We start from the raw sequence: 27,226 nt of genomic DNA on the forward strand, positions 1-27,226 counted from the left end.
CTAAGTGGGACCTTAGCCGGTGATCCATGAGAAGCTCGGAGGGATTTCTCCCTGTAGTAGCACTGGGTGTGATGTGCTGAATTAGCGAATAGTGGTCAACCCATGTTTGCCAATCTCCTGGGCCCATCCTAGAGAGGGCATCTTTTGCAGATCTCACTATTCTCTCCGCCTGACCATTGGAGGCCGGATGGAATGGCGCGACCAGGGCATGCCTGATTCCCTGAGCTGCTAGGAAGGTCTCAAATTGCATGGCTATGAATTGAGGCCCATTGTCAGAGACCAAGACATTGGGCAGGCCATGCATGGAGAAAAGTCTCCGTAGCACCTTGATGACCACTTCTGCCATAGTGGAGGTCATCAGGACTACCTCTAACCATTTCGAGTAGGCATCCACAACTATGAGAAATGTAAGGCCTTGAACTGGCCCAGCAAAGTCACTGTGTATCCTAGACCAGTGGTGGGCAACCCGCGGCTCGGGAGCCACATGCGGCTCTTTACACCCTTTAATGTGCCTCTTCTGTGTGCCGGGTGCCCGCTCCCCTCCCTCCTCTCGGGCTTCGGAGGGAAGCTTCTGCAAAAGCCCGGGCGAGTGACAACCAATTTTGGTCCTATGACTGCAGAATGCTGCAAAATACCATAAATGCAGGCCAGTTGTTGAGTGTTTCAAATGTGATTGGAACACTCAACAAGGTGACCACAGTGTGTGTGTGTGTGTGTGTGTGTGTGAGTGAGAAAGACAGACAGAGAGAGGAACAGAGAGAGGGAGTGAGGGAGGGAATCAGAGAGAGACTGACAGACAGACAGACAGACACACACACACAGACAGAGAGAGACAGAGAGGGGGAGGGAGGGAGAGAAAGATAGACAGACAGAGAGACACACACAGAGTGAGTGATTAAGTGAATGAGTGAGAGACAGACACACCCACATACACAGAGTGACAGAGAGAGAGGAAGGGAGGGGAGAGAGACAGAGGGAGAGACAGAGACAGACACACACACACACAGAGTGAGTGAGAGACAGACAGACACACACACACACACAGAGTGACAGAGATGGGGGAGGGAGAGAGAGACAAAGAGCCAGAGAGAGAGAGAGAAAGAAAAAGAAAAAAAGAAAGTGGGAGAGAGAGATGAAATTAAAAACAACAACATACAAACCTGACTTACTCAAACTATCCAAGGAAATGCAAGGGCAATGTTCACATTAGTGGTTGTGACTTTGTCAGTCAATGTCAGGATGTAATTTTCTCTACATTGTAAGGCAAATTTTACGGAATTTAACGTTATCGATAAATAATATCGTTCTAAAGTTTTTGTTTTATTAGTTGTGTTATTTGTATCCTCCCGACCTATGTGGATACTTGCATGCAGAATATTCTCAATAAAAACTTATTGAAACTAAAAACAGTGTACCATCCTATGTATTTTCGGTTTTAAAAATGTGGCTCTCAAAGTAAATTTCAATCGTGGTTTTGGCGAGATTTGGCTCAGTTGAAAAAAAAGGTTGCCCACCACTGTCCTAGACCATGGTGCTTGAGGTCCCTTCCACTCTTTAGCGGGTGCCTCTGGGGGAGCTGGTCTGGAGTCCTGGCACGGTGTGCAGGTAGCCACTCATTCTTCGATCTCCCTGTCCATGTTAGGCCACCATACGTAACTCCTAGCCAAAGACTTCATCCTGACAATTCCAGGATGCCCTACGTGTAAAGCCTCTAATATTGCAATGCGCAGTTTGGGTGGAACAACAACCTGGTCCCCCCACAGTAAACAGCCATTAACAACCAACAACTCATCACGTTTGGTATAATAGATTTTGAAATCAGCCTCAACAGGCCCCTTGGGTCACCTCCTACACACCCAGTTCAAAATTTGCTTGATTGTGGAGTCCTTTGCAGAGTGACGGGCAACGTCACTGGATGAGACAGGCCCAGTCTCAAGGCAGTCGATGTGGAGGACTTGGCATCTCAAGGATAGGCTCAACAAGAAGTTCAGGCAGCAGGCAGCGGCTTAGAGCATCAGCATGCCTCAAAGTGGAGCCTGGTCAGTGGATGAGACGGTAAGAGTAGGCAGCTAGGAAGATGGTCCATCTGGTCATGTGGGGTGATAGTAACACTGGGGTAGGTCGGTCCTCAGCCAGTAAGCCCAACAACGGCTTGTGGTCCATAACCAGTTCGAAGTCCCGGCCATATAGATACTCATGGAACCTCTTTACTCTGGCCACTGCAGCCAAAGCCTCACAGTCCAGCTGGCTCTGCGGCAGACAAGGTCCTGGAGTAAAATGCAATAGGGGCTTCGGTTCCATTGGGCATGCGGTAGCTGAGGACGGCGCCGACGCCGAATGGGGAAGCGTCGCAGGTCAGCACCAACTGCAGGGTCTGGCTATACTGTACCAGGAAGGAATCCACCGACAGGACTCATTTTACACGGCAAATGTGGCTACCTCGGCTTTGCACCAGGACCATTTCACATTATTATCCAGGAGATGGTGTAAGGGCTCAGCAATGGTGGCTTTCTGTTTAAGAAAGATGCTGTAGAAATTAAGGAGCCTGAGGAATACCTGCAGCTCGGTTTGATTGCGAGGTGTGGGGGCATCCTGAATTGCTTTGATTTTTTGTGTGGTTGGGTGAATCCAAGAGCCATTGATTAGGTACCCTAAGAATTCAACCCTTGGCATGTTAATTTGGCATTTCTCTTTTTTTGAGCTGGAGGCCTTTGTCTCTAATTTGAGCCAAAACTGTTCGTACACGTTTTAAAAGTTGTGCCTCGTTTGCAGCCGATACCAAGATGTCGTCAAAATAGGGGACGACTCCTGGAATCCCCTGCAAAAGCCATTCCATGATGCTTTTCAACAGTCCAGGGGCGATACTAATGCCGAATTGCAGGCGCTGACATTTGAATTCACCCCTGTGAGTCACAATGGTTTGGGCCTCCAATCTAGTGCCATCTACAGGCAATTGTTGGGATGCCTGCGCCATGTCCAATTTAGCGAAAATTTTTCCAGGGCCTAATGAATGAACAAGGTGCTGTACAATGGGTACAGGGTAGCATTTTATTTATTGTGCACTTGTAGTCCACGCAGATGCGGACAGACCCATTAGATTTGACAGGTGTGACTATAGGGGTCTCCCAGCGTGCGTGATCAACCGGCTCTAGGATTCCCTGGCCTACGAGCTTGTCAATTTCCCTGTCAATTTTGGGGCAGAGAGCAAAAGGTACTCTCCTGGGTTTTAGCCTTATTGGGGCCATGTTGGGGTCCAAACTAAAGGAAATTGGAGTCCCCACATACTTACCCAGACCAGTGGTGAAAACGTCCTCGAACTCCTTAAAGATGGCTTCAGCGCCGTTGTCTTTCCAGACGTTGATACTGGTCACCTCTAGGCCCAGGGCTTGGAACAAATCTTGTCCTAGGAGGCTCTGCAGGATGCAGCTGACCACTGTCCCTGGGAGTTTTCCGCTGAACTGCTTGAACTTCACCTGGAAGATGCCTTGGCCCATGATGGGGCCCCGGTTTCCCTGGTAACCGCGTAGGCGGATGTCAGGGGTGTGAAAATGCTGCTTCTTTAGGCTAGGGATAGCCTGCTTTAGGGTAGACCACGGCATGATGGTCAATGATGATCCGGTGTTGATCTCCATCTCACATGGAAAGTTCTCAATGAGGACTGTCACCTTCAGCTTTTTGGGCCGCCTGGTGCGGACTTGGCCGATTGACGTATGGTAGGTGACTCTATTGTTGCCCTCTGAGCGCCATGGTGGCTTCTGCCAGGCCCCTTATTGGTGGTTTGGTGTGCTTCTAGGCTGCCAAGCAGTGGCAGGGAATTGGCTCCAGCACACCTTGGTGATGTGCCCCTTTTGCTCGCAGCGCTGGCAGGTTGCGTCACGGAAACGGCAATCCAATTTGGCATGGTTTCCTCCACAGCTAGCACAAGGCGGGAGATGCGGTTTGAATTTGAGTGCCGGCTGGGTGCTGCTACTGTGCATGCGGCAGCTGTCATCTTCCTTGCCTTCTGAGCTCTCAGGCTCTGCAGCCTTGCGATATATGCATGTACTCTTTTGCGCATCTTGTGGAGCGCTTTGGTGCTGAGGCGTCTCAGTAGATTTCACGGCTGATTCAGACGCCCTGGCTTCGTCCAAGGCGATGTGCAGAGTGAGGTTAGATTTAGCGAGTAACCTCCTCTGTAGGTTAATGTCCCGTATGCCGCAAATTATGCGGTCCAGAATCAGCTCATCCAGGTCTCGGAATTCACTGTACGCTGCGGCCTTGCAGAGCGCTGCAACATACTCGTTAATTGACTTGCCCTCCTTCTGGTTTCTGATGTTAAACTCATGCCGGCGAATGTGCTTGGATGGCTTGGGAGCATAGTGGGTCCTCAGCATCTGCTGAAGCATGGACCAGGCAACTGATTGTAGCGGTGTCGGCTCAGAGAGGTCTATCGCTGACTCAAACACTTCCCGGCCACAGTACCCGAGGACATAGATAACATGTTTTCTCTAATCAAATAAGTCCATTTATCCTTTTCAGCAAAACTGTAGATTAGTTTGTGAAGACGAACATCCTGGAAGAAAGAAACAGCAACCCATTTTTGCCCAGAAAACAGCATGGATCTATTCAAGAAGTTCCCAATGTTTGAACTCAAGATGAAAAATACTTTACCTTGACTCTCGAAGTTCAAGGTCGCCTATCCTGTACTTTTCCTCCAGTTGCATTCTCATAACAATAATAGGTTGCGTTGAGAGATTGCTATCCAAAAGTAATTGTGTGGATGGACCTGAATGTAAAATACCTCATCCTCATACAAAATCCTACCCATAGTGCTTTTAAATAAATATAGTATAAAACTAAATGTTTCAATACTTTCCACTATGTGAGGATTTAACAAGAGAGTGTTAAAAGCAAATTGATACTTTCTTTTGGAAAACGCTGCAGTACAGAAAGAAAATAGAATCTGGCCCAGTCTTTTGAATTCGAAAATCTTCTGATTGCTTCCCTTTGCTCAGTCTTGGCAGGTACTATATAGGTGAAACTGCCCAAAAAGGTCCCAGATGAACCCTTGTCAAAAATAGCAATAGCACTGAGACATATATATCACCCCATAGTGCTTTACAACACTTCCTGGAAGGATCCAATGTCAGCATATTGCTCCCCACTTTTGTCTGCATTTTTTTTCAATCCAGATAAAATATTTCCATGATTTGTTAGTCTTATGTGTCTCTTCTTCATTGTTGACTCTTAGATTTTTTAGATATCTTGAGGTAAAAAGTAATTTTCCTCCTCCTCCTTCCTCTTCCTCTTCTTTCCTCCTCCTCCTCCTCCTCCTCCTCCTCCTCCTCCTCCTCCTCCTCCTCCTCCTCCTCCTCCTCCTCCTCCTCCTCCTCCCCCCTTGTTTTTCTCTTCTTCTGACGTTTTCTATTCCATTGTTTGTATATTTTTTGGAAACAATTCCAAAGATTAATTTTGAAAGCAAGCAGCCTAGATTTTATTATGTAGAAAATTTAGATATATGTTTTTAAAACCGCTGAAAGGCAAGTAATTAAATATTAATTAAAATCACGGTAACAACATCAATTAATTAGGGTGCTCATTTGAAGTCATTGGTAATAACTTTAATTTCTGGCTCATTAAACCAACAGTAGAAATCCTGCATAGCATCAGTTCCTTTGCTGAAGAGTATTAGACTCTATGATGTGACCATTAAAGAAGAAGAAAACGAAACAGCAGAAGCAACTCCAGAATTCTTCAGACAATATAGCGAAGACGGAAATTACTTATCAGCTAGCTTTTCTCCCTATTTGAAGCTGGAGAGCCATTTATGCTTCCTTTGTTTTTATGATAGCGGTTTCATCCCAATCCTTTTAAAAGGTAATTAGTCATGGATGCATCAAAGATCTATGAAATATAATTATTGGTATTTACTCTCTGCCCTTATCCTCTCCTAATTACTGCTGATTGTTGAAGCATCAAGAGTGTTCCAGTTCACCAAGCAAAGAAACAATTAAGAAACAAACATGAGACATCTGCTTATAATTTAAAAATCCATGAACATACCGGCAGATTGTGAAGGTATACACTATACAGTAAGTGAGACTGCCTTAGTTTTTGGATAGGCAGGCTAAGCTTTGCTGCTAATTATGTTGCAGGAGAATCTAAGATGACTTGGAAAACATAGTAAATCTTTTTTTTTTCTGTTTCCAAAAGGAACAAAGTCTTCTCATATGCAGAATTTCAGAATCACCAGCATTGTTAATATCAGTAAGACAGATATTCAATACAATACAATACAGTAGCAGAGTCGGAAGGGACCTTGGAGGTCTTCTAGTCCAACCTCCTGCCTAGGCAAAAAAACATTTCAGACAAATGGCTATTCAACATCTTTTTAAAGACTTTCAGTGTTGGGGCATTCACAACTTCTGGAGGCAAGCTGTTCCACTGATTAATTGTTCTAACTGTCAGGAAATTTCTCCTCAGTTCTAAGTTGCTTCTCTCCTTGATTAGTTACCACCCATTGCTTCTTGTTCTACCCTCAGGTGCTTTGGAAAATAGTTTGACTCCCTCTTCTTTGTGGCAACCCCTGAGATATTGGAACACTGCTATCATGTCTCCCCTAGTCCTTCTTTCTCTTAAACTAGACATACCCAGTTCCTGCAACCGTTCTTCATATGTTTTAATCTCCAGTCCCCTAATCATCTTTGTTGCTCTTCTCTGCACTCTTTCTAGAATCTCCACATCTTTTCTACATTGTGGTGACCAAAACTGAATGTAGTATTCCAAGTGTGGCCTTACCAAGGCATTATAAAGTGGTATTAACACTTCACATGATCTTGATTCTATCCCTCTGTTGATGCAGCCTAGAACTGTGTTGGCTTTTTTGGCAGCTGCTGCACACTGCTGGCTCATATTTAAATGGTTGTCTACTAGGACTCCAAGATCCCTTTCACAGTTACTACTGTTGAGCAAGGTGCCACCTATACTGTACCTGTGCATTTCATTTTTGTTGCCTAAATGTAGAACCTTACTCTTTTCACCATTGAATTTCATTTTATTAGAGAGTGCCCAATGTTTAAGTTTGTCAAGATCCTTCTGTATTTTTAGCCTATCTTCTGGAGTGTTGGCTATTCCTGCCAGCTTGGTGTCATCTACAAATTTGATGAGTTCCCCATTTATTCCCTCATCCAAATCATTGATGAAGATGTTGAAGAGTACTGGGCCCAAAACAGAGCCTTGGGGTACTCCACTGCATACCTCCCTCTATGTAGATGCAGTTCCATTGAGGACTGCATGTTGAGTGCGGTTGGTCAGCCAGTTACGAATCCATCTAAGTTTAATTGTTTCCAATACACAATCTGTTTTTCATGATATCATTTTTCTTTCTGCATCAGGGAAACTGCCTTTGAACAAAGACCCTCCATCCATCTGCCACATACTGAACTCTGCTACACTATTTTGCATTGCACTGGCAATATGTTACAATCTGTTACCCATGGAAAGTTAACATAACTCATTGGATCTCATCCAAAGTTCTTCGTGGACCTCTTTCTGGAGGCAGATGGGAATCTAGTCTCTTCAATGGGGAAGCAAAGCACAGACAAAACATGCCACAAAGCACTTTCATCTGATGCAAAGATGATGGTAGGAAAAGGAAAACGTGCAGAGCTCTGACATATTTGATTGCCTGCTACAAGTGGTTATCTGATTGCAGGCATCTGTCCATGAGCAAAAGAATGTGCAGACATGGAGCCAGGGATGATGATCCTGAAGGAAGTAATTCCAGCAATGTTGAATTCCAGCAATGACTGAGGTGGATCTGCAGGGCCTCAGGAGGACACCCTGCCTGCACCCTCCGACATGCCCTCGGGCTCTGAAGTCCAGCCACCCAGCCCTTAGCAGAGCTGTGCTTTAAAGGTACAGTGGCAGAGCACTAATAGACCGGCCAGAAAACAGGCCAGCAGGCTCTAATCTGTAAGGTGTTCCAGATCTTTAATGGGGTCATGGCTCAGCTTGGCTTATTTATTGGGATCATTCCCTGAGAGAAAACATTGGGATAGATTAGTCATGTTTATCTTTCTGTCTGGTCTATTAGTGCTCTGCCACTGTATCTTTAAAGCACAGCTCTGGAACTCTGGATTCCACCTCACTGTGTCTCTCGTCTTCTCCCTTGGATTTGTTGCTTGCAAAATCCCTGGTCTTGATCCATGCCAAGCCTTGACTACATTGCAGTTGATATAGCTTGAAAGGACTCTCTGCTTCTCAAAGTTTTGCCTGCGTACGCCTATTTCTGGATAGCGGCAAGTATCCAACTTGCTATCTTGTTGGCCTGAAATCAGCAGTGCTGGCACAGAAAACGCGACCATTTAGGAATATCAAAAAGAAGTTGGTGTGTTTCACTGAATATAGAAAGGGCTTTGATTGGGTAAAGCAGTAGAACAGGCTTAAAACAATAGGAATCCCAGAATGTCATATTGACCTTATGCAAAGCCTATGTGAAAGCCAGGACATCAGAGTACAGACAGAGCATGGTAAAATACTGACTCCAGGTTGGTAAAGGAGGGAGACAAGGATGTATCTTCTCTCCTTATTTATTAAATTAATATGTTGGATATATATTCTGAGAAGCTGGATTGGAAGGCAATGAGTTTAGCAACTTGAGGCATTACCAAAGCACTAACGTGCTATGGTGGGGGCACAATGGCTCAGTGGTTAAAGATGCTGAGCACAGGTTCAAGACCTGAGTGCTGTGTAGCAAAGTGAGCTCTCATTACTTGCTTCAGCTCCTGCCCACCTAGCAGTTCGAAAGCATGTCAACTCAAGTAGATAAATAGGTACCACATCAGTGGGAAGGAAACATCGCCCCTTGTCCCTTGACAGATAGACATACGAGCCACATGAACCTAGAAATGTTGTTGGACAATGCTGGCTCCCTCAGCTAAGAGACAGAGATGAGCACTGACCTTTAGAGTTGGACATGACTGGACAAGGGAACCCTTTACCTTTATGTACCCACATATGTTAGGGATATAACCGTAGGCTTGGCTTGGCAATGTATATAAGCTATGATTGTAACAAATGTATCTGTTACTTTAAATGCTAAAGGGATGTAGTTGGTTTGTTACCTCAAGCAACCATAAGAGGCAGCCAGAATGACTGTTAGCTCTCTGTTTGTTAGAAGTTGATCGGTGTATTGTGAGGTACTGTGGTTTGCTACTGTTAGCTGTTTTGTGTGCTAGACTGACTATTTGATAACTGAATGACTGAACCGTGTATGACTTGGACTGTTAACTGGACTCTGAATACCTCTATATTTCCACATAGTAAACTACTATATTTTATACTATTCAGTGTCCCTGTATGCTGGTTTGTGCGTGTTCTTGCCTACCACTCTCATTACGCTTCTCTGCACACTCTCTTTCCTAACAGGGAGCTTACTTACTTAACAACATACAAAATGCTTTTCTTCCCAATAAGTAAAGTGTATTTGCACAGAAACATCAAGGGCAGAGGATACAGCTTGGACTGTGAATAAAAAGAAGCTGGGGATATGGATTTGCTTCTGAAGGGCACCAAGTTAAGGCGGGGCAGTTTAGATATTATTGAGCCAGATGGCCCATTTGCCTGATGATAAGACTATTACGCTGATCCATTCCTTTTTACTCAAGGGAGAGCTATGGTGCAATATGTTCTTACTTGGGATTAAGATCCCTGAATTTAGTACAAACTACCTTTGAGTTAATTATTCAGATGCTCAAAATGCATGTTGCAGTAACGCTTACCTCGTTAATCTCAGAACAAGTGTTGAAAATTGTTTCTAAAAAAGATACCTTGCATAATTGGGCAAAGCATCGCAATGTTTTGATGAAGCCCTTCCATAAAGGTGGATTTCGAGTCGTGATGCTCAATTACCGAAAACAATTTAACAGCAATATTTCCCTGTGCCCGTCCGCAGGGAAAGCAGCCAGTGATGGCAAAAGCATTTTTATTACCTTCAGATAATAAGTCTCTCAGGAAGAAGAGCCAAAAAGCAGGACTAGCAATTTAAGTCCTGAGAAGCAGATATTGTCCCTTGTGCAGACATGTATTTATATGTTTATCAAACTTCTACCCCAGTATGACCCAACAACATTTCCGTAATGTATAATGTAACAAAATAATTAAAGCAGGGGTGTCCAACCTTTGCAACTTTAAGACTTGCAGGCTTCAATTTCCAGAATTCTCCAGCCAGCATGGGAACTGAAGTCTACATGTCTTAAAGTTGCCAAGATTGGACACTGTTGAATTAAAGAGAGATGCCAGTTAAATGTTAAGAAATCTTCCTAAAAATAAAAGCAACGCTGCCAAAGAAAAGCAATAGGTTTTCCTCAGTGGTGAAATCTAAAAAAATTTCCTATCAGTTCTGTGGGTGTGGCTATGTAGTTATATGACTGGGGGGGGGGTCAAAAGACAGAAATTCACATTAATAATGTCCTGCTGGAGCAGGGGGTTGGACTAGGTGACCTTCAGGTCCCTTCCAGCCCTGGATTGCTGTGCTCTTTCAATGTATCCTCTGAAGCTGCATCTAGTGCCAGGCTTGTGGTCCTTCCTCCCTCTCCTTTTTCCCTCCCTCCCTCTCTCCCTCTCCTTCCTTCCTTCCTTCCTTCCTTCCTTCCTTCCTTCCTTCCTTCCTTCCTTCCTTCCTTTCTCAGCACCTTCTACCCCCCATTTTTGGCCTAGCTTTACCCCCTGCTTTTTAAAGCATTTTTTCCCTGTCAGTTCACTTTTTTTGGAAGCTTTTTTTTTGTTTTTACTATCAGTTCACAGAACCAAGGGCAATCATCCCTACTGGTTCAGCCAAACTGGGAGGATTTCACCCCTGGTTTTCCTTCATTGGATGGGAACCATACTTTAAATAGTAGTTGCTGGGAAATGACTCCAGAGAACATCTGGGTCCACCACTTTCTGGTCCTGCTTTGACTTAGTTGACCATTGTGGTGCATAGAATGTTAGTGAGTTCTTAGCCTGTATTCGTGTCTTTTCCTGTGTAAGATTGAGATTGTCTTGGCAACGTTTCAGCAAGGTCTCACTCGCCATCTTCAGGTTGGGTTTTGAGCTTAAAGTGTGATCGGAGTTGCTGTCTTTCTATAAGTCTTGGTGGGGGTGTGTGGAGTGCTGGCTTTGTTTCAGTAAGTGGAATGATTGGTTGTGTGGTTGTATCATGATTGGTAGATTGGTGCTGATTGGTGCTGGCTGTGTGTCTATTATTGTTTCGTGTTGTAATGGCCTGGGTGGTGGGTGGTGCTCGTTTGTTGACTAGGGCTGGTTTCAGATGTCTGGTAAGCGGGAGGTATCATCACATTTATTCATGTTGGGGTGTTTCTCTATTTCGATAGTTTTCATAATTATTCTCTTGTTGAAGTGTTCAGTTTTTGGAGATTAATTTGGTTCCTTCAAAATTAATTTCATGTCCTGTAGCTTTAAGGTGCTGGAAAAGGGAGGAAGTTTTTTCTTTTTTTTCTTACTGCATTATTGTGTTCTGCGATGTGTGCATTTATTCTCCTGTTCGTTTGTCCTATGTATGTTGCAGGGCAGATTTTGCATTGTATTTCATAGACTCCTTGGTTTTCTAGCTGGATTTTGTCTTTGGGATTTCTTAAGATGTTGTGCATTTTTTGGTCAGTGTTGAAGGCTGTCTTGATATTGTGTTTGTGGAGAATTTTGCTGATTTTATCTGTGGTGCCTTTGATGTAAGCGAGGAGGGCGATGCCATTGTCCTGTTCTGTGTCTTGGTTTTGGGGAGGAGTCTCCCTTTGGATTAGGTTGGTAATTGTTTTTCTTTGGAATCCGTTGGAGATGAATACGTTTGTGAGAATGTATAATTCAGTTTTCAGGTGGTCTTTGTCGGCTAGGCGTTTGCTTCTGGAGATGAGGGTCTTGGCTACAGAGTTGATCTGTGTAGGGTGGTCATGGGATTGTGCATTTAAGTAGCAATTGGTGTATGTTTTTTTCCGGTAGATGGTGTGTCCTAGGGAGCCATTGCATTTTTTATAGATTAGTATATATAACATTTTCTGCTCCAACCAAAGGAAGCCAAAGAACCAGGCATTTTCTTCATCCTGAAAGGCAGAACAAAGCATACAATGGAACTAAGCTAGTGACAATACTGCTCTGGAGCTTAATTAAACAGGCCCCTTACACAGAGTTGTTAGGTGTAGCAAAGCATGTGTGATTCATGGGTCCCCTGCAGTTCCATCTTTTGAAAATTAGAATTTCTACCAAGAAGCAAAGGGAATTAAGGAGGGGGGAAGTCCCTGGCAAGCTTGCCTAATTTTTGTCAGTACTATGCAGAATTCCTGCTGTCCTCTCTGACACCCTTGCCAGCCTCTCACCGTTATTAAGTTCTAAGCCCAGCAGGCATACAGCTTTTAAAATAACATATCGCACACAAAGTGGTGGGAAGGCAGAGGTGTCATTAAAGTACATGGGTGATTTAAAAAAAAAAAAACTCCACAGCTGTGTAATTGTAAGCTTTGGGATAGGAAGAATGGCTGTATTTCTCCTCAGTGCCATTAAAAACAAAACTTTGTTCAATAAGTGGTGGTGGTGGGGGAAGTCCATAAACATCCAGGCATCCTTCAGTGGCAAAAGGGACAGGTTACCCATCAAAATACTCCGTCTGTTCCTATCTGCTGCAGCTTAATAAGAGGTTAAGCGGTAAAGCAAATGTTGGAGAAATGCATTGAAATGTATTGCATCTCTGACAAGTGTTTTAGAAAGCAACCTCTTGGCAATTTGGTTGTCAGATGTTAATAGAATTCAAGAGACTAAATAACCATCGGGGATCAATTTGTTGAGCTGTTTTTCCCTGAAAAGAGGTGGAGGAAAAATGAGGGACATATATTGTTCCTTGGCCAAGGCAAGTATTGAAGTCAACACTTTATGAATCCATTATTAGCTGGTGAATCTAACACAGTGTGGAGGAAGAAAATGTAATGGGCTGCAGGAATAACTCCGAGGAATTGGAGGAAGAGCCACGGCAAAACAAACGGTCAGATAAAAGAAATCTGGGCCCAAAACAGATTGTAATCAGAGAAAATATCCCAAACTTGACCCTCCCTAAATTGCTTTAAAGGCAGGGAGGCAACTTCAGAGTCACAAGATTCTATTACTGTAACCCTATAATGAAATTAATTTTTAATATTGATAGTTTTGGTGTTCAAATCTAGTCTACCGCAGAGGACTGATGGAGGAGGAGGATGAAGAAGAAGAGGAAAAAGAGGAGGAGTAGCAGGATAGTAGGAGGAGGAGTAGAAGGAGGAGGATGAAGAAGAGAAGGAAAAGGAGGAGGAGGAGGAGGAGGAAAATGAGGGGAAGGAGGAGCTGGAAGAGGAAAAGGAGGAGAAAGAGGAGCAGGAAAAGGAGGAGCTGGAGGAAGAGGAGGAGCAGGAGGTAGAGGAGCAGGAGGAAAAGGAGGAGGACGAGGAGCAGAAAGAGGAAAAGGAGCAGGAGATGGAGCAGGAACAGGAGGAGACGCACTGCTGTCCATCCCTGTGAATAGATGTTTCTGCAAACTACTGTCTTTAGTGCCCTTTGACTTCCTCCCTTATATGAATTTTTAATTGTTTAAAAAATCAACTTAATAAAAATTAAGAAATTGACCTCAGAGATGCAAAGCATCTTTACTTTTTATAACGTCAATTATAGTCTCCCCCCCCCCACAGCTAGAAAAGGACCCCATGGGGCAAATGGAATTTGTGGGTGGAAGGCCGTGCCATCTGTTTTGCTAGGAAAGCATTTTGACTTATGTACAATACCAAAGCCAGAAAATATGCCCTCAAAAGTTGATTCAGAAAAGCTATATCACATGGAAGCCATGCACTTAGTAAGAAATTCTCATCCAGATTCAAAAGACATTGGATGGATTGTTTCTCTTGATGTTTCCAGCCAGAGAAAAAATAATGTAATGTTTTCTTAAGGCTAAGACTACTCCTCTAACAGTTACAAGAGCAATTTCATCCTAAAGGATCCATGGGAAAACTTTCTCTGTTTCCTGGGTGAGAAAACAGGGAAACTGAAAATGAATAGAATAGAATAGAACGGTATGGAACAGAACGGAATGGAACAGAACAGAATGGAATGGAATAGAATTCTTTATTGACCAAGCGTGATTGGACACACAAGGAATTTGTCTTTGGTGCATATGCTCTCAGTGTACGTAAAAAGACAAGATGCATTCATCAAGAATCATAAGGTACAACACTTAATGATAGCCATAGGGCACAAATAAGCAAACAGGAAACAATCCATATCAATATAAATGTATAAAGGATACAAGCAACAAAGTTACATTCCTGCAGTCATAAGTGGGACGAGGTGGGTGATAGGAATGATGAGAAGACTAATAGTAATGCAGCCTTAGTGAATAATTTGACAGCAGTGAGGGAATTATTTGTTTAGCAGAGTGATGGCGTTCTCGAGTTGTCTTGGCGTGCAGTGCTCTAGAGCATCGTTTTGAGAGTAAGAGTTGAAACAATTTATGTCCAGGATGCGAGAGGTCTGTAAATATTTTCACAGCCCTCTTTTTGACCTGTGCAATGTACAGGTCCTCAATGGAAGGCAGGTTGGCAGTAATTGTTTTTTTCTGCAGTTCTGATTATCCTCTGAAGTCTGTGTCTGCCTTGTTGGGTTGCAGAACCAAACCAAAATTCCTGAAGAGAAAATTGCCCAGTGACAAGTTTTACTTGTCCAGTGAATTCCAGAAATATGTCCAGCCAAATATATTTCTTGGCCATCTCATTGCCATGCTCTACTCATGAAAATCTCTCTAAAGTTTTATTCTCTTTTGAAAGAATGCCACTAAATTGAATGAGAGCAGGTAGGAAAAACACCACAAAGGAAAAAAATTGTCTTTATTTCTAGTAATAAAGGCAAATAAATCGTTAAAGACCTGATGGATGAGTGATGCTATCCCAGTGATAGGACTTTCGCTGGCATCCTGTTGATCATTGAATGTTGGAGTAGATGGGCTTTTGGTCTGATTCAGAACAGCTGTTCTTAGGCTGTTATGATAAATCCTTTGTAATACGGACAAAATGTTCAAAGACTAAACAAATTCCACTAAAGCTAATGAGAATGATTCCTAATAGGCATACTGAAAAAAAGGGACTGTGGGAGGAGATCAGAACTGAATGACGTATATAAATCCAGAATCAGAACTCAATATGACATTGTGGAAGTTGAGTTGGATCCTTTAGCAGCCATTATTCATAATGACATGGATGGGGATAATAGCACTGATTAATTAGAAAGATCTGCCCACCAGCTCTACATGTGCGCCTTTGCCGAGTTTAGTCCTATGCAAATTTCCCAACAAATGTTTTGTTTGTTAACTATTAGCAATTGCTCTCAGAATGTTTTCAAGTAAAATGGCATCCCTCTGTGATTAAGGGGTTAGAGACATAGGTGGTAGAATATGGGCAGAAAACAAAGCCACAAGCTTCCACTAATAACATATATTCAATTTTAGAGTGGAAGAGTATTGGTGAATATATCATTTTTTTAAACTAAGTGATGTGCAGTTGATAAGAGAAATAACCTGGGGGATGGGGGGGGGTGTAGAGAGAGAGGGAGAAAGAGAAATGTCATAAATAGACGGTTGTAAGTCAAGGATTACCTGTAGTAATTAGCAAGGATCTTGCTTATCATCCTCTTTTAATGACCACGTAATCCCTTGTGGGATGGAGGCAGGGCAACTGAATGGAGCTGAGTGTTTACTGGCCGGATGCCCTTCATGTCGCCAATGCAGAGTTTTTTTTTCCAGCAGATATAGTCTCAGTGTGCCTAGAGCAGTGATGGCAAACCTTTTTTGGCTGCCGTGCCGAAAGTGGGGGGAGCACAGGGGGGGGTCATGCACCAGCATGTCACACCCATAATGCTATGCGCACCCCAGCACGCGCGCATGAGTACGATGAGTGACCCCCCCACTTTTGCCACGGTTTTTTCACCGTCCCCAGGCTGGGAATGGTGACTTCTGGTTTGTCCGTAGTGCCATTTTTTGCCCTCCAGAGCCTCCAAGGAAGCTTCCTGAAGGCTCCGGAGGGTGAAAAATGGTCCTACGAGCAAACTGGAAGGCAGTTCCTGAACTTCCGGTTTGCCCATAGGGCCGGTTTTTCATGCTTTGGAGTCTTCAGGGAAGCCTCCGGAGGGTGAAAAATGGCCTCAAAAGAAGGCTGAAGTCAGCTGGCCAGCACGTGCATGCTGGCCAGCTGACAGGGCAACACCTCACGTGCCCTGACAAATGGCTCTGCTTGCCACCTGTGGCACGCCTGCCACAGGTTCACCATCACGGGCCTAGAGGGTGAAATATCTGCCTCTACTTAGGATCAAACTCACAACCTTATGATTGTGAGGGAAGAGCTCCACCTCTAGGCCATCGCACCACAAGCTAGACCTTGCTTATCCCTACATCTATATCTTTCAAATAAATCAGATATATGATTTTCTGTTCTAGTTATCAAATCTGCTTCAATAATCATTGTTCAGGTTAGTTTCTCACTCTTAAGAAGTATATTCTCTCATGTACGTGTATGCACTTAAAATATATGAGAATTATCTTAGAACAACAGTCCCCAATCTTTTTGACTTTGTGGACCAGCAGTGGTGGTGGGGGAGAGGGGATGATTTTGCACACCTGTGCACTGCTTGCACAAGTACAGCTTGCACAGCTTGGTTCCCAATAGGCTATGTCTTGGCTGCAGGTTGGAGACCAGTGGTTGGGGACCCCTGTCTTAGAAGACAGAAGGTAGAGTTGCAGATAGGACAACTTGCATGCAAAAGATAAATCAGCTCACATATGGAGGGAGGGTGTGAGAAGGCATCCTCCCTAGTTATTGGAGAATAAAAGGAAAAGAGGGGAGAAATACTTTTAGTCTTGCAAGATTCTGTTCATGAGCCAAGGCGGCGCAGTGGTTAGAGTGCAGTATTGCAGGCTACTTCAGCTGATTGTTAGCTGCCTCACCAGCTCAAGGTTGACTCAGCCTTCCATCCTCCCAAGGTGGGTAAAGTGAGGACCCAGATTGTTGGAGGCAATATGCTGATTCTGTAAATGGCTTAGAGAGGGCTGTAAAAGCACTGTAAAGTGGTGTATAAGTCTTAGTGCTATTGCTAAACTTACAATTATGACAATGCTAATATGCCTGGTTGTGTTTTTTGTTGGACTACCTTGAAGAGTTAACACACAGACAACCAACCCCTCCCTCTTTAAGGTTCAATTGAAGTAAAGAAACAAACTGCTAACAAGGTTTTTCTTTCTGGAAGGATGGGGTGATTAGTTCTAGGACACAACACACGCACAGAGGCAATGGAAGGACCAATGGACAAGTGACAAAGAGAAATGATTAACTTTATCTGTTTACTGAAGTGGAGGGAACATACTGATATTTATCTGAACAGCAGAGAAGGCAGACATGTTAAAACTAAACTGGTTGTATGTAATGTCATTTATTCAAAGGTCGACAATGGTAAAAGTTGATCTCTGCAATGGATTTCCAGAGAAAAAAATTGCAGTAGTACTACTCAGATGATCCTGAGGACACAGATAAACCTCCAAGTGCTTCACCAACCCTCTAAAAGGATGCAAATGACCAGCTGCCTGCAAGGAATATAAATCCTTCAATTCCCCACTATCCTCTCAGAGCTGAAGAATCTTTGGATGAGAAGTGAAACATCTTCAAAAGAAAAAACAAGAAAATCCAGTTGTCTCCTGAAAAAGCACCTTCGGGATAACCATGACCTGGATGACTGAGAATCTCTACAGACTTTCACCATCTGAATTGTGCAGAGAAAAAAGCAACCATCTTGAGAACTGAGAACTTGTTTTTTCAAGTGTTTAAGAGAACTGCTTTCTTCTGTGTTTGATCTATAAATCCATAGATAAATTCAGACTTCAAGATCCTGCCAAAAGTCTCCAGTGGTCTCTTTATCTAAGAAGAAACAAGCTCAGATGAGCCATTTGTCTCAGATTTTAACACTGCTCAAAGAAATGTGTGTATATAATTATTGACTTTTGGAGGTTGTTTCTTTATACAATTAAGATATGAGCGTAATAGATTGTGTACTGCTTGCAAGCCATTAAAAACGACCATATGGCTAAATTATTTCAGAAGTTGACGTGGAAGCTATTTTTATTTCTTAATAAATCTGTATTGTTACCATTCATACTATGAGTTTATTATAAGTAATAAGAGATTTTTATTTTTTTCTCCTTGTGAAATAGCTTTAATTGGATGGCCAAAAGAAAAATAAAGGCTCTCTCAGGGGTGAAGATCTGCTGTAAAATCTCTTCCTCTGTTTTCTTTGACTTCATTCTACAATTTCTTGGTTGGGATACCAACAGGGTTGGGATCCTACTGGTTTAACCACTAGTTCGCTGAGTGCATGTTCTACCCAAGTGCTGTTGCTTTGCTCACACATGCGCCTGATGCACAATCCATGTGCGTGCACAGTTTACTGAAAACTCACCATCCGCATTACTGCTGGCAAGGAAAACAACTGAGGTGCAGCAATCCACTTTGCTGTGCTGATCAGCTGAGCTTCAGAAAAGGAAATATAGGTGATTATAGCTCAGGAGCAGGTAGGTGGAGGCACTTCAAAGTCGGAATGAACCGGTTTGCTCCCAGCTGATAGTCAGAGCTACCGGTTTGTCTGAACCGGTCCGAACTGGTAGAATCCCACCCCTGGATACCAAACTCAGAGCTGGTTTGGTATAGTGATTAGTAGAAACCAGGAGACTGTGAGTTCTAGCCCCAATCCCAAAGGCACAAAGCTAGATAGGTGGCCTTGGGCCAGTCATTCTCTCTCAGCCCTATGAAGGATGAAAGGGCAAACCACTTTCAATAAACCTTTCCAAGAAAACTACAGGAACTTGTCTGGGAACCACAACCCGCCACGATTCAATTTTTTAAGCTATATTGAAAAGTAAAAAGATAGAAGTATTCCACCTGTCATGCTTCCAACAGAAACCTTGGCTGTATGGTTTACTTGCTTCCATCCTTTAGCTTTGCCAGAGAGAATTAATCACAGGCTAGTCCTTAACAACAGCCACAACTGAGAGCAAAATCTTGAGCAAAGTCTATTGAGCAAGATGCCCAATGACTGCTTGACTCAATGACCACAATACTGGCACTTCTGATTGCAGTTTTAAGCAATCTCCTGGGTCATTAAAGAGATGGAATGAAAGAGCTGCCTGCCAAATTCAGCAACCCTTCATGCACAGAAGAGAACTCCTCTGAGCGACAGCGGTAATGCAAGCAAAATCTTCAACATCTTTGTAGCTCAGACTTTTTGCAAATATTTCGCTCTGCATCTCTGCAAAGCTTCCTCCATTAAGGCTTCAGAAGAAGTTCAGGATTCCCTTCCAGTATTTGTACTTTGTTTTAAGTCTGGAACTCAGGGAGTTTGGTTGGTGATTTGGAGGTTTTCTGGGAGGTGTGAAATAACTATTTGCTAATGTAAGGTTTTTGAGTGCAGCATAATCCAATGAAACTCTGAACACGAGGCAACAGATAATCAGGTTTATTTTTCTGATCAGAAAGCAAAAGTGGGCGACCTTTTCATCACCCACCTTAAACAGAGCCGGCAGAGAGAAAAGCAGGTGCATGCACTAACTAAAACTTTTTTCTTTTTATTGTCTACACTTATTGTAGACTATAAACATGTAGACTATGACATAGATCGTCATAGTGTTAGAAACATTATTTCATATCCATGGTTCATGCAAACCTCATGATTGTCTCAGCGCTCTGAAAACAAAGGACCTTAGAAGGGGAAAGGAATACATTTTCTGGCATATAGTCCAGAGCTTTGTTAGCATTATTATCTCTCATTATGTTACAGTGCAGGAAGTTAAAACCTACCCCTCTCCTAGAGAAATGAAATATCCCGGGAAATATTGAAAAGGCAGAATTTTATATTTCCCTGGATCACAAATGGAGAAACATGTTTTTAAGCAGGAAGTAGATTCACTCTTAATAGCCCCCACCTTTGTCAATGGGCCATTAAAAAGCCTGGGTCAATCTATCCTACATAACAAAGATCTCCCGCTTTCAGCTCCAGGGTGATGGGATTAAGGCATGCTATTAGCCCTTTACCCATCTCACCACAGGGCACCTGGGAAGAAGGAATGCTCAACCAAACGTGGACTCAAAACACAGCCTAGAGAGTTGCCCCTGCATGGCCCCATGGGAGTCTGACAACCAATCAGAATACAAGATGAAGATCAAAGGCCAGAGAGGGCATAAAGCCAGGAACTTTCAGCATCTCTGTCTCTTTTTTTGTCTTCACCCAACATTTGGAAGCATGCGATCCCCCTTTTCTGTTCAGGAGCTCAAGCCATGTGGTCCTGTCCACCATTAAAATCATCTTTCCAAACAGCCTCCATGTTCCCAGTGGTTTTCCCCCCCACTTGGAGGTGAATCCAGATGGACATTTCTTCCAACAACAACAAACCGGCAGAATTCACATTTTGCATTTCACAACGAGTTACTTTAGTTAGGCTACTTGGCAATTTGCCTTTATCTTTGCAGTTGGCACATTAGGTTACAATGGAGCTCAGCTCAGCAGGGAATCAAAAGTTGAGTTAGGTACCCTCTGTGTATGCTCTAATCCTTTCACTAGGAATAAGATTATCTCTACATTGGTATGCCTGATTATCCATAAATGATTTGGGCTCACCACAACAAGCTGTTTAATGGAATACTGTACAGGTAGCTGTGGTTTAATGACCACAATTGGGACAGGTAACTCTGTCACTAAACACTGTGATTTCAAAGAGAAACATTATGAGGTGGCAATGGGTTTATGACCTCACTTCCTCTTTGGTTGATAAGCACTGTGCTGCATGTGGCTGCAACTTACAATTTTCCTTCTACCTTCTCAATTGTCTTTGCTTGTTGCAAGTCAGTTGTAAAGCACATAAATGGTAATCATGTGACCATGGGACACTACAATATGTCAGGGGAAAAATATTTCACCCTGAACTAGATGAGGTCTTAGATCGCGGCTTTTCTAAACAGCATTTTCTTTAAGGTGCGAAAAATAAAATAAAATCCCGGAAACACATTCTAATGAGAAACAAAACTTTTAATACAAAATAATAAAATAAAGAAATAAACAAATCTATCTAATTGTTACATTTTGGCAAGAGCAGTTTGTCTACCAGCTTCCTGGCAGACGGACAAAGATCAAAAGGAAAGAAGTCTCTGGAATGTGTGATGAGCAGGCGCAGTACATCATTGCTGATAAGACCTTATGACCTGCGCAGTAACTCTTTCAGTTCAGCTAGCAAACATTTAACGCAGTGACACAATAGTCGTAAGTGTTGTCTGGTTGTGAAGAGACCAAATGGTGATCAAATGACCATGAGCCATTGTGACAGTCATAAATGTGAAGATTGCTTAGAAAAATGTTTTACACCGTCCTAACGTCAAATGGTCACAAAACAAGGCAGTTGATAAAGCGAGGACTACCTCTATAGAGCCCACTGAATAATTCTAGTCCTTTTGTTCTTGAATAACTGCTTTGGCTTTTTCTGTGAAGCCTGAAAGTAAATTGTTGTGGTTATGCTTTAAATTACAGATACCTAAAATTAGATAGTCATGTGGTGGAGGCAAAAGAATTAAAGCAACACTCCTCTTCTTCTAAATCAAGATCAAAGAGCATATTCATTTTTGCTCAGAGCACAAAAATGAATAAAAAACACATTAAACTTCAATGTTAGATGAAGATTTATCCTTCTCTGAGAAGGTCCTATTATTTTCATTGATGTTGTTATTTAGAAAGCTTTATCTAAAATCTCTCTCTCTGTTCTGACCTAGGCTTTCCCAAAAAACTGCTCATTCCCATTCAGCAAAGGCCTGGTAAACAGTCTTTCAAAGGTGAAGTTATGAGCACAGACCTTATCTAGCTTGGAAAGCTGCCATGTAAATATTTCCAAATGCAGTGCTGTGCAAGGAAAAAACTTGGCACAGAGTCTCTGAGATTCACAGACAGATCTTCACATTCCTGAAACAAATGAACAAATTGTTTCCTGCAAAAGCCAACTCCCCTTTCACTTCTCTGTGGGAGGGAGCATTCACCATCCACCTATGGCTTTACTCCCAAGTTTACTCTGATTTCTTAGCTGTTCTTTTCTTCTGGCAGCTCTGTGCATGCACATACTGGGAACAGGCTCCAGCTGTTCCTCTGCCTCACTGCTGTCTAGTTCCGTAGGTAACTGAGAACTGCCAGATGGCCTTGGCTCCATCTCTGTCTCCAATGCAGAGCCCTTGTCCAAGCCTTCCCCTGCCTCCAGGACTGGCCCATCTTCCTCCCCAAACTCGTCACTGTCCGACTCTGGCAGGCCACAACTCTCTCTCTCTCTCTCTCTCTCTCTCTCTCTCTCTGTCTCTGTCTCTGTCTCTGTCTCTGTCTCTGTCTCTGTCTCTGTCTCTGTCTCTGTCTCTCTCTGTCTCTCCCCAAAAAACTAGTGGAGATTCCAGTTATGAACCACCATTATACCATCACATTTTGTTTCATATAAAAAGAAATCTGGAAGTTAATCCACTTGGCTATTTTCAGAATGTGAGATAAAGGAGACATAATAAAATAATAATAAATAAATAAATTTGAATTTATTAGCCGCTCCCTCTCCACACAGGACTCGGGGCGGCGTACAATAAAACATATAAAAACATAAAGACATATGTGCAAACACATAAACATCCAAATACACACATATACAAAGACATACATGCACGGAGGAGGTAACAAATTACATCACATTAAGAATGTTAAAAATCAGCCATTAAAATACCCCATTAATAATAACACAATTTAAAATTCAAAAGGACTGTCAGGAGGAATAAGAAAAAAAATTACGGTTGAGCCAGGCCAGATAATTGAAAGAGGTGGGTCTTCAGCTGTACACGGAAGGAGCAGAGATCGGAAGTAATCCTGATGTCACGGGGGAGGTCATTCCACAGGGCTGGGCCCATCACAGAGAAGGCTCTGCTCCTGGGTGTCGCCCCCCAACACTGTTTAGTGGACGGCACCCGAAGAAGTCCCTCTCTGTGTGAGCGGATTGGTCGTAGGGATGTATGGGGCAGGATGCGATCCCGCATGTAACTAGGTCCTGTGCCATGAAGCGCTTTAAAGATCGTAATCAAAACCTTGAAACGCACTCGACAGACTACAGGAAGCCAGTGCAGCTCGTGCAGGAGAGCTGTTACAGGGGAGTATCTAGTCCTCCCCATAATCACCCGCGCGGCCGCATTCTGGACCAACTGCAGTCTCCGAGTGCATCTCAAGGGAAGCCACATGTAGAGAGCATTGCAGTACTCCAGGCGAGACGTCACCAGCGCATGGGTGACTGTGCGTAGGGCATCCCGGTCCAATAAGGGGCGCAATTGGCGCATCAGGCGAACCTGATGGAACGCCCCCCTTGCCATGGCTGTTACATGGTCATCCATGGACAGCCGGGCATCCAGGAGGATGCCCAAATTGCGCACCCGTTCCACGGGGGCCAGTTGCTCGCCCCCAATGGCCAGAGATGGAAGCAACTGGTTGAACCTGGGGCCCGGAAGCCACAGCCACTCCGTCTTGGAGGGGTTGAGTTTTAGTCGGTTGCCATCCATCCAGACCCGTACGGCCTCCAAACACCAGGACATCATTTCAACGGCCTCGTTGGGGTCGTTCGGGGTGGAAATGTATAGCCGAGTATCATCAGCATACAGATGATATCCCACCACAAAACCACGGATGATCTCGCCCAGTGGTTTCATGTATGTGTTGAACAGGAGAGGCGAGAGCACCGACCCCTGTGGCACCCCACATGTGAGGGGGCTCAGGGTCGATCTCTGCTCCCCTGCCAACACACGTTGCGTCCGGCCAGAGAGGTAGGAGCCAAACCACCGTAAAACAGTGCCCCTGACTCCCAACCCCTCTAGCCGGTGCAACAGGATACCATGGTCGATGGTATCGAACGCCGCCGAGAGATCTAATAGGACCAGGATAGAGGAACACCCCCTATCTCTGGCCCTCCAGAGATCATCAACCAACGCGACCAAGGCCGTCTCCGTGCTGTGCCCGGGTCGGAAGCCGGACTGGCGTGGGTCTAGATAATCATTCTCCTCCAGGTGACGTGGAAACTGTTGTGCCACCACACTCTCTACAACCTTCGCTAAAAAGGGAAGGTTGGAGACTGGACGATAATTAACTAGCTCCGTTGGGTCCAGGGAAGGCTTCTTGAGCAGGGGCCTCACAACCGCCTCTTTCAAGGCGGCCGGCAGAGACCCCTCGCCCAACGAAGCGTTCACTAGGCCCAGGAGCCAGTCGCGCGTAACCTCCCAGGATGCCAGTACAAGCCAGGAGGGACACGGGTCCAATAAACATGTGGTAGGTCGCAGGCGTCCACGCAACCTGTCCAAATCCTCGATGGCAACCGAGTCAAACTCCTTCCAGAATGGTCCCTCAAGACTCGCCTCGGGCGCCTCCACTGGACCACTGAAAGGGGCCCATCCCATCCGGATTTGAGCAACTTTGTCCTGTAGATATTTCCCAAACTCCTCTGCTCTGCCCTGTAAAGGGGCTTCCCGCGGCCTCTCAAACAAGAGGGAGCGTGTCACCCGAAACAGGGCAGCAGGGCGGTTATCTGCGGACGCAATAAGAGCGGCACAATGTTGACGTTTGGCCGCTCTTAATGCCACAAGGTACGTCCTCAAATAGGCTCGTGCCTGTGCTCGGTCAAATTCGGAACGGGAGGATCTCCAACGACTCTCTAGGCGTCTCTTGTGGCGTTTCATCACCCTTAGCTCCTCGGTAAACCAAGGGGCCAAGGTGGTTCGTCGCCGCAGGAGAGGCCACAAAGGCACCACTCGGTCTAGGGCCCCGGCAGTCGCACTATTCCATGCGTCTACCAGGTCCTCCACCCGGGGCCGGTCAGGTCTACAGGAGGTGGCCCAAGCTCCGTCTGGAACTTATCTGGTTCCATCAGGCGCTTGGGGCGGAACCATCTAATACCTTCCGGTTCCGCCTCCCGCAGCGGGGGGTAGCACCAGGGAAGTCAAGTCGGAGAAGTGAGTGATCTGACCATGACAGGGGAATAATAGTTGAATCCCCTATTCCCAGATCACTCGTCCACTGGCCAGAGACAAAAACAAGATCCAGCGTGTGGCCCCCTTCGTGGGTAGGGCCCTGAATTAATTGGGTCAGGTCCATGGCTGTCATGGAAGCCATGAACTCCCGAACCCCCTCAGACGCTTCTCCCATCGACGGCAGGTTAAAATCCCCCATCACTAAAAGTTTGGGGGTCTCAACCGCCACCGATGAGATCAGCTCGAGGAGTTCAGGCAGGGCCGCTGATGTATAGCGAGGAGCCAGGTATACTATCAGCAGGCCCAACTGCCTCCCTGGGCCCCATCTCACGACAAGGGACTCACACCCGGATGTCTGCGGCACAGTGAACTCTCTCAGCTCCAAGTCTTCCCGGATAATCACTGCTACCCCACCGCCCCTTCCCTGGGCCCGCGGCTGGTGAAATGCTCGATAACCTGGCGGGCACATTTCCACGAGGGGTAGGCCTCCCTCGTGGCCCAACCAGGTCTCAGTTATTCCTGCGAGGTCCGGCTCCCCCTCCAAAATTAGATCGTGGATGAGGGGGGCCTTATTGACAACGGACCTCGCATTGCATAACAGCAGTCTCAGGCCTTGGGTCTGTAGATCCTGACCACCTAGTATGCAGGGGTTGGTACAAACGACCGGGTATGACCAAAAACCCTGGTCTCCCAACCGACTACGCGCTCTTGATCTGTCCTCGCACCTGCCCCTCCCCACGACCGTTGGTATCAAAGAGCCCTGCACTGGAATGCTATCTTGATTCCATTTCTTTCTCTCTTTACTTATAATCAATCTCCATAACCCACATAGGACAAAAGATGTGTGTATCTGTAGCATTACATATCACGGGAGCCCTCAACACAGTTCAATTTGATTTTTGCTCAGAATTTTGAGTGAACCTAAAATAAACCAAGGTGGTAACAGAATGGAGAGAGCAACTTTTTCCCAGAGAGCAAGAGAGACAACAAAGCTTGGAAAATTTGGCAGGTAGAAAGAGAGCTAAGACGGCCACTTCCTATCAGTTCACAGGATATACAGTTATGCAGATAGTTGCTTTTGTCTGGCAAGATTCTGTTTATAGGTGAACAACGGAAAAGAGCTATTCCGAAGTAACTCCAGATGTCATTTTGGTACTTTAGGACTGATAAGATTTATAGTTTAGCATGTTGTGTGAATCGAGTCAACTGGGGTTTATATGTTCTATGTTCAATAGCAAATAATTACCAGCTTAAGAGTTACATGTGCATCAAATCATAGGACATTGCTAGACATTAATAATCTATTAATGACGGGGTTAGGAACTTTCCATTACACCAGTTCCTGACTTCCTCCTCCTTAATGGTGATGTTTTATGTTTCCTACTTGCCCAAAACCTCACTTTTGTGACAGAAGAAGCTGGGTCCTGATTGCCAGTAATGTGGTTGACTGATTTTCAGAAAACTCAATTCACTTCTAAAGCAAGTGAAAAGTCATTTTGCAGTATTATGCAAACTGCAATGCTGCAGTTTGTAAAACGCTTACACGGAGATATTTTCCTATATTTTCCCAAAATCTTTTTGTGTTTCTTCACAATGATCTCCAGATCTATTTGAAAACAATCGGAGGAAAAAACATGACATTCTTGAAAATTCATAAAGATGCATTGCTATCTTGAAGGCTGTCGATGAAAATCTTATTTTGGTTATTTTTTCATGCATTTTTTGTTTCGTTCTGTTCTTCTTGTGTTTTTCCTGCTGTTAGGAAATTAATCTCCTCCTCCTAACACATCTTACATTACATGCCTCTCCCTCTTAAATTGCGAGGAAATAAATATTTACAAGCAGCAAGAAACCAGAACATATACAGATTATTCCCCCCAAGGCATTTTATGAAAAATGAATTATACTGCAAAGCAGTTTATTTTAAAGTAGTCATTCAAACTGGCAACAAACTGAATCAAAATGCAAGCTTCATTTATGAAACCATTTTCTTTTATTACTAAATGTAGTGTGAATGAAAGTGCAATGCAGTAGCAACATAAAGCAAAATGTAAGTGATCTGAATGGTAAAAAGAACGACTTATAACATTATAGGCATTCCACCAACATACTTGCCTGGATCAAATGCATACATTTTG

The 27,226-nt window shown here is 44.2% G+C and overlaps 1 protein-coding gene across 4 annotated transcripts in view; it reads left to right on the forward strand.

Annotated features, from left to right (window-relative positions):
• LOC309389325 (uncharacterized protein) overlaps window positions 1-18,297 on the forward strand; it is a 33,910-nt gene extending 15,613 nt beyond the window's left edge. For 2 of the 4 annotated variants that reach the window (XR_014174931.1, XR_014174932.1), the window contains 2 exons: window positions 5,628-5,856; window positions 17,471-18,297. Coding sequence is in view for 2 of the 4 variants with exons in the window: in XM_081947557.1 (XP_081803683.1) it covers window positions 18,236-18,264 (29 nt within the window). In the remaining 2 variants the exon portion in view is untranslated. The remainder of the gene's footprint in view (window positions 1-5,627; window positions 5,857-17,470) is intronic. The other 2 variants (XM_081947558.1, XM_081947557.1) reach the window with 2 other exon arrangements.
• Window positions 18,298-27,226: the final 8,929 nt, after the last annotated feature.

The sequence above is a fragment of the Natrix helvetica genome (genome assembly GCF_964273705.1).
Source record: "Natrix helvetica genome assembly, chromosome: 3".
Lineage (NCBI taxonomy): Eukaryota > Metazoa > Chordata > Lepidosauria > Squamata > Natricidae > Natrix > Natrix helvetica.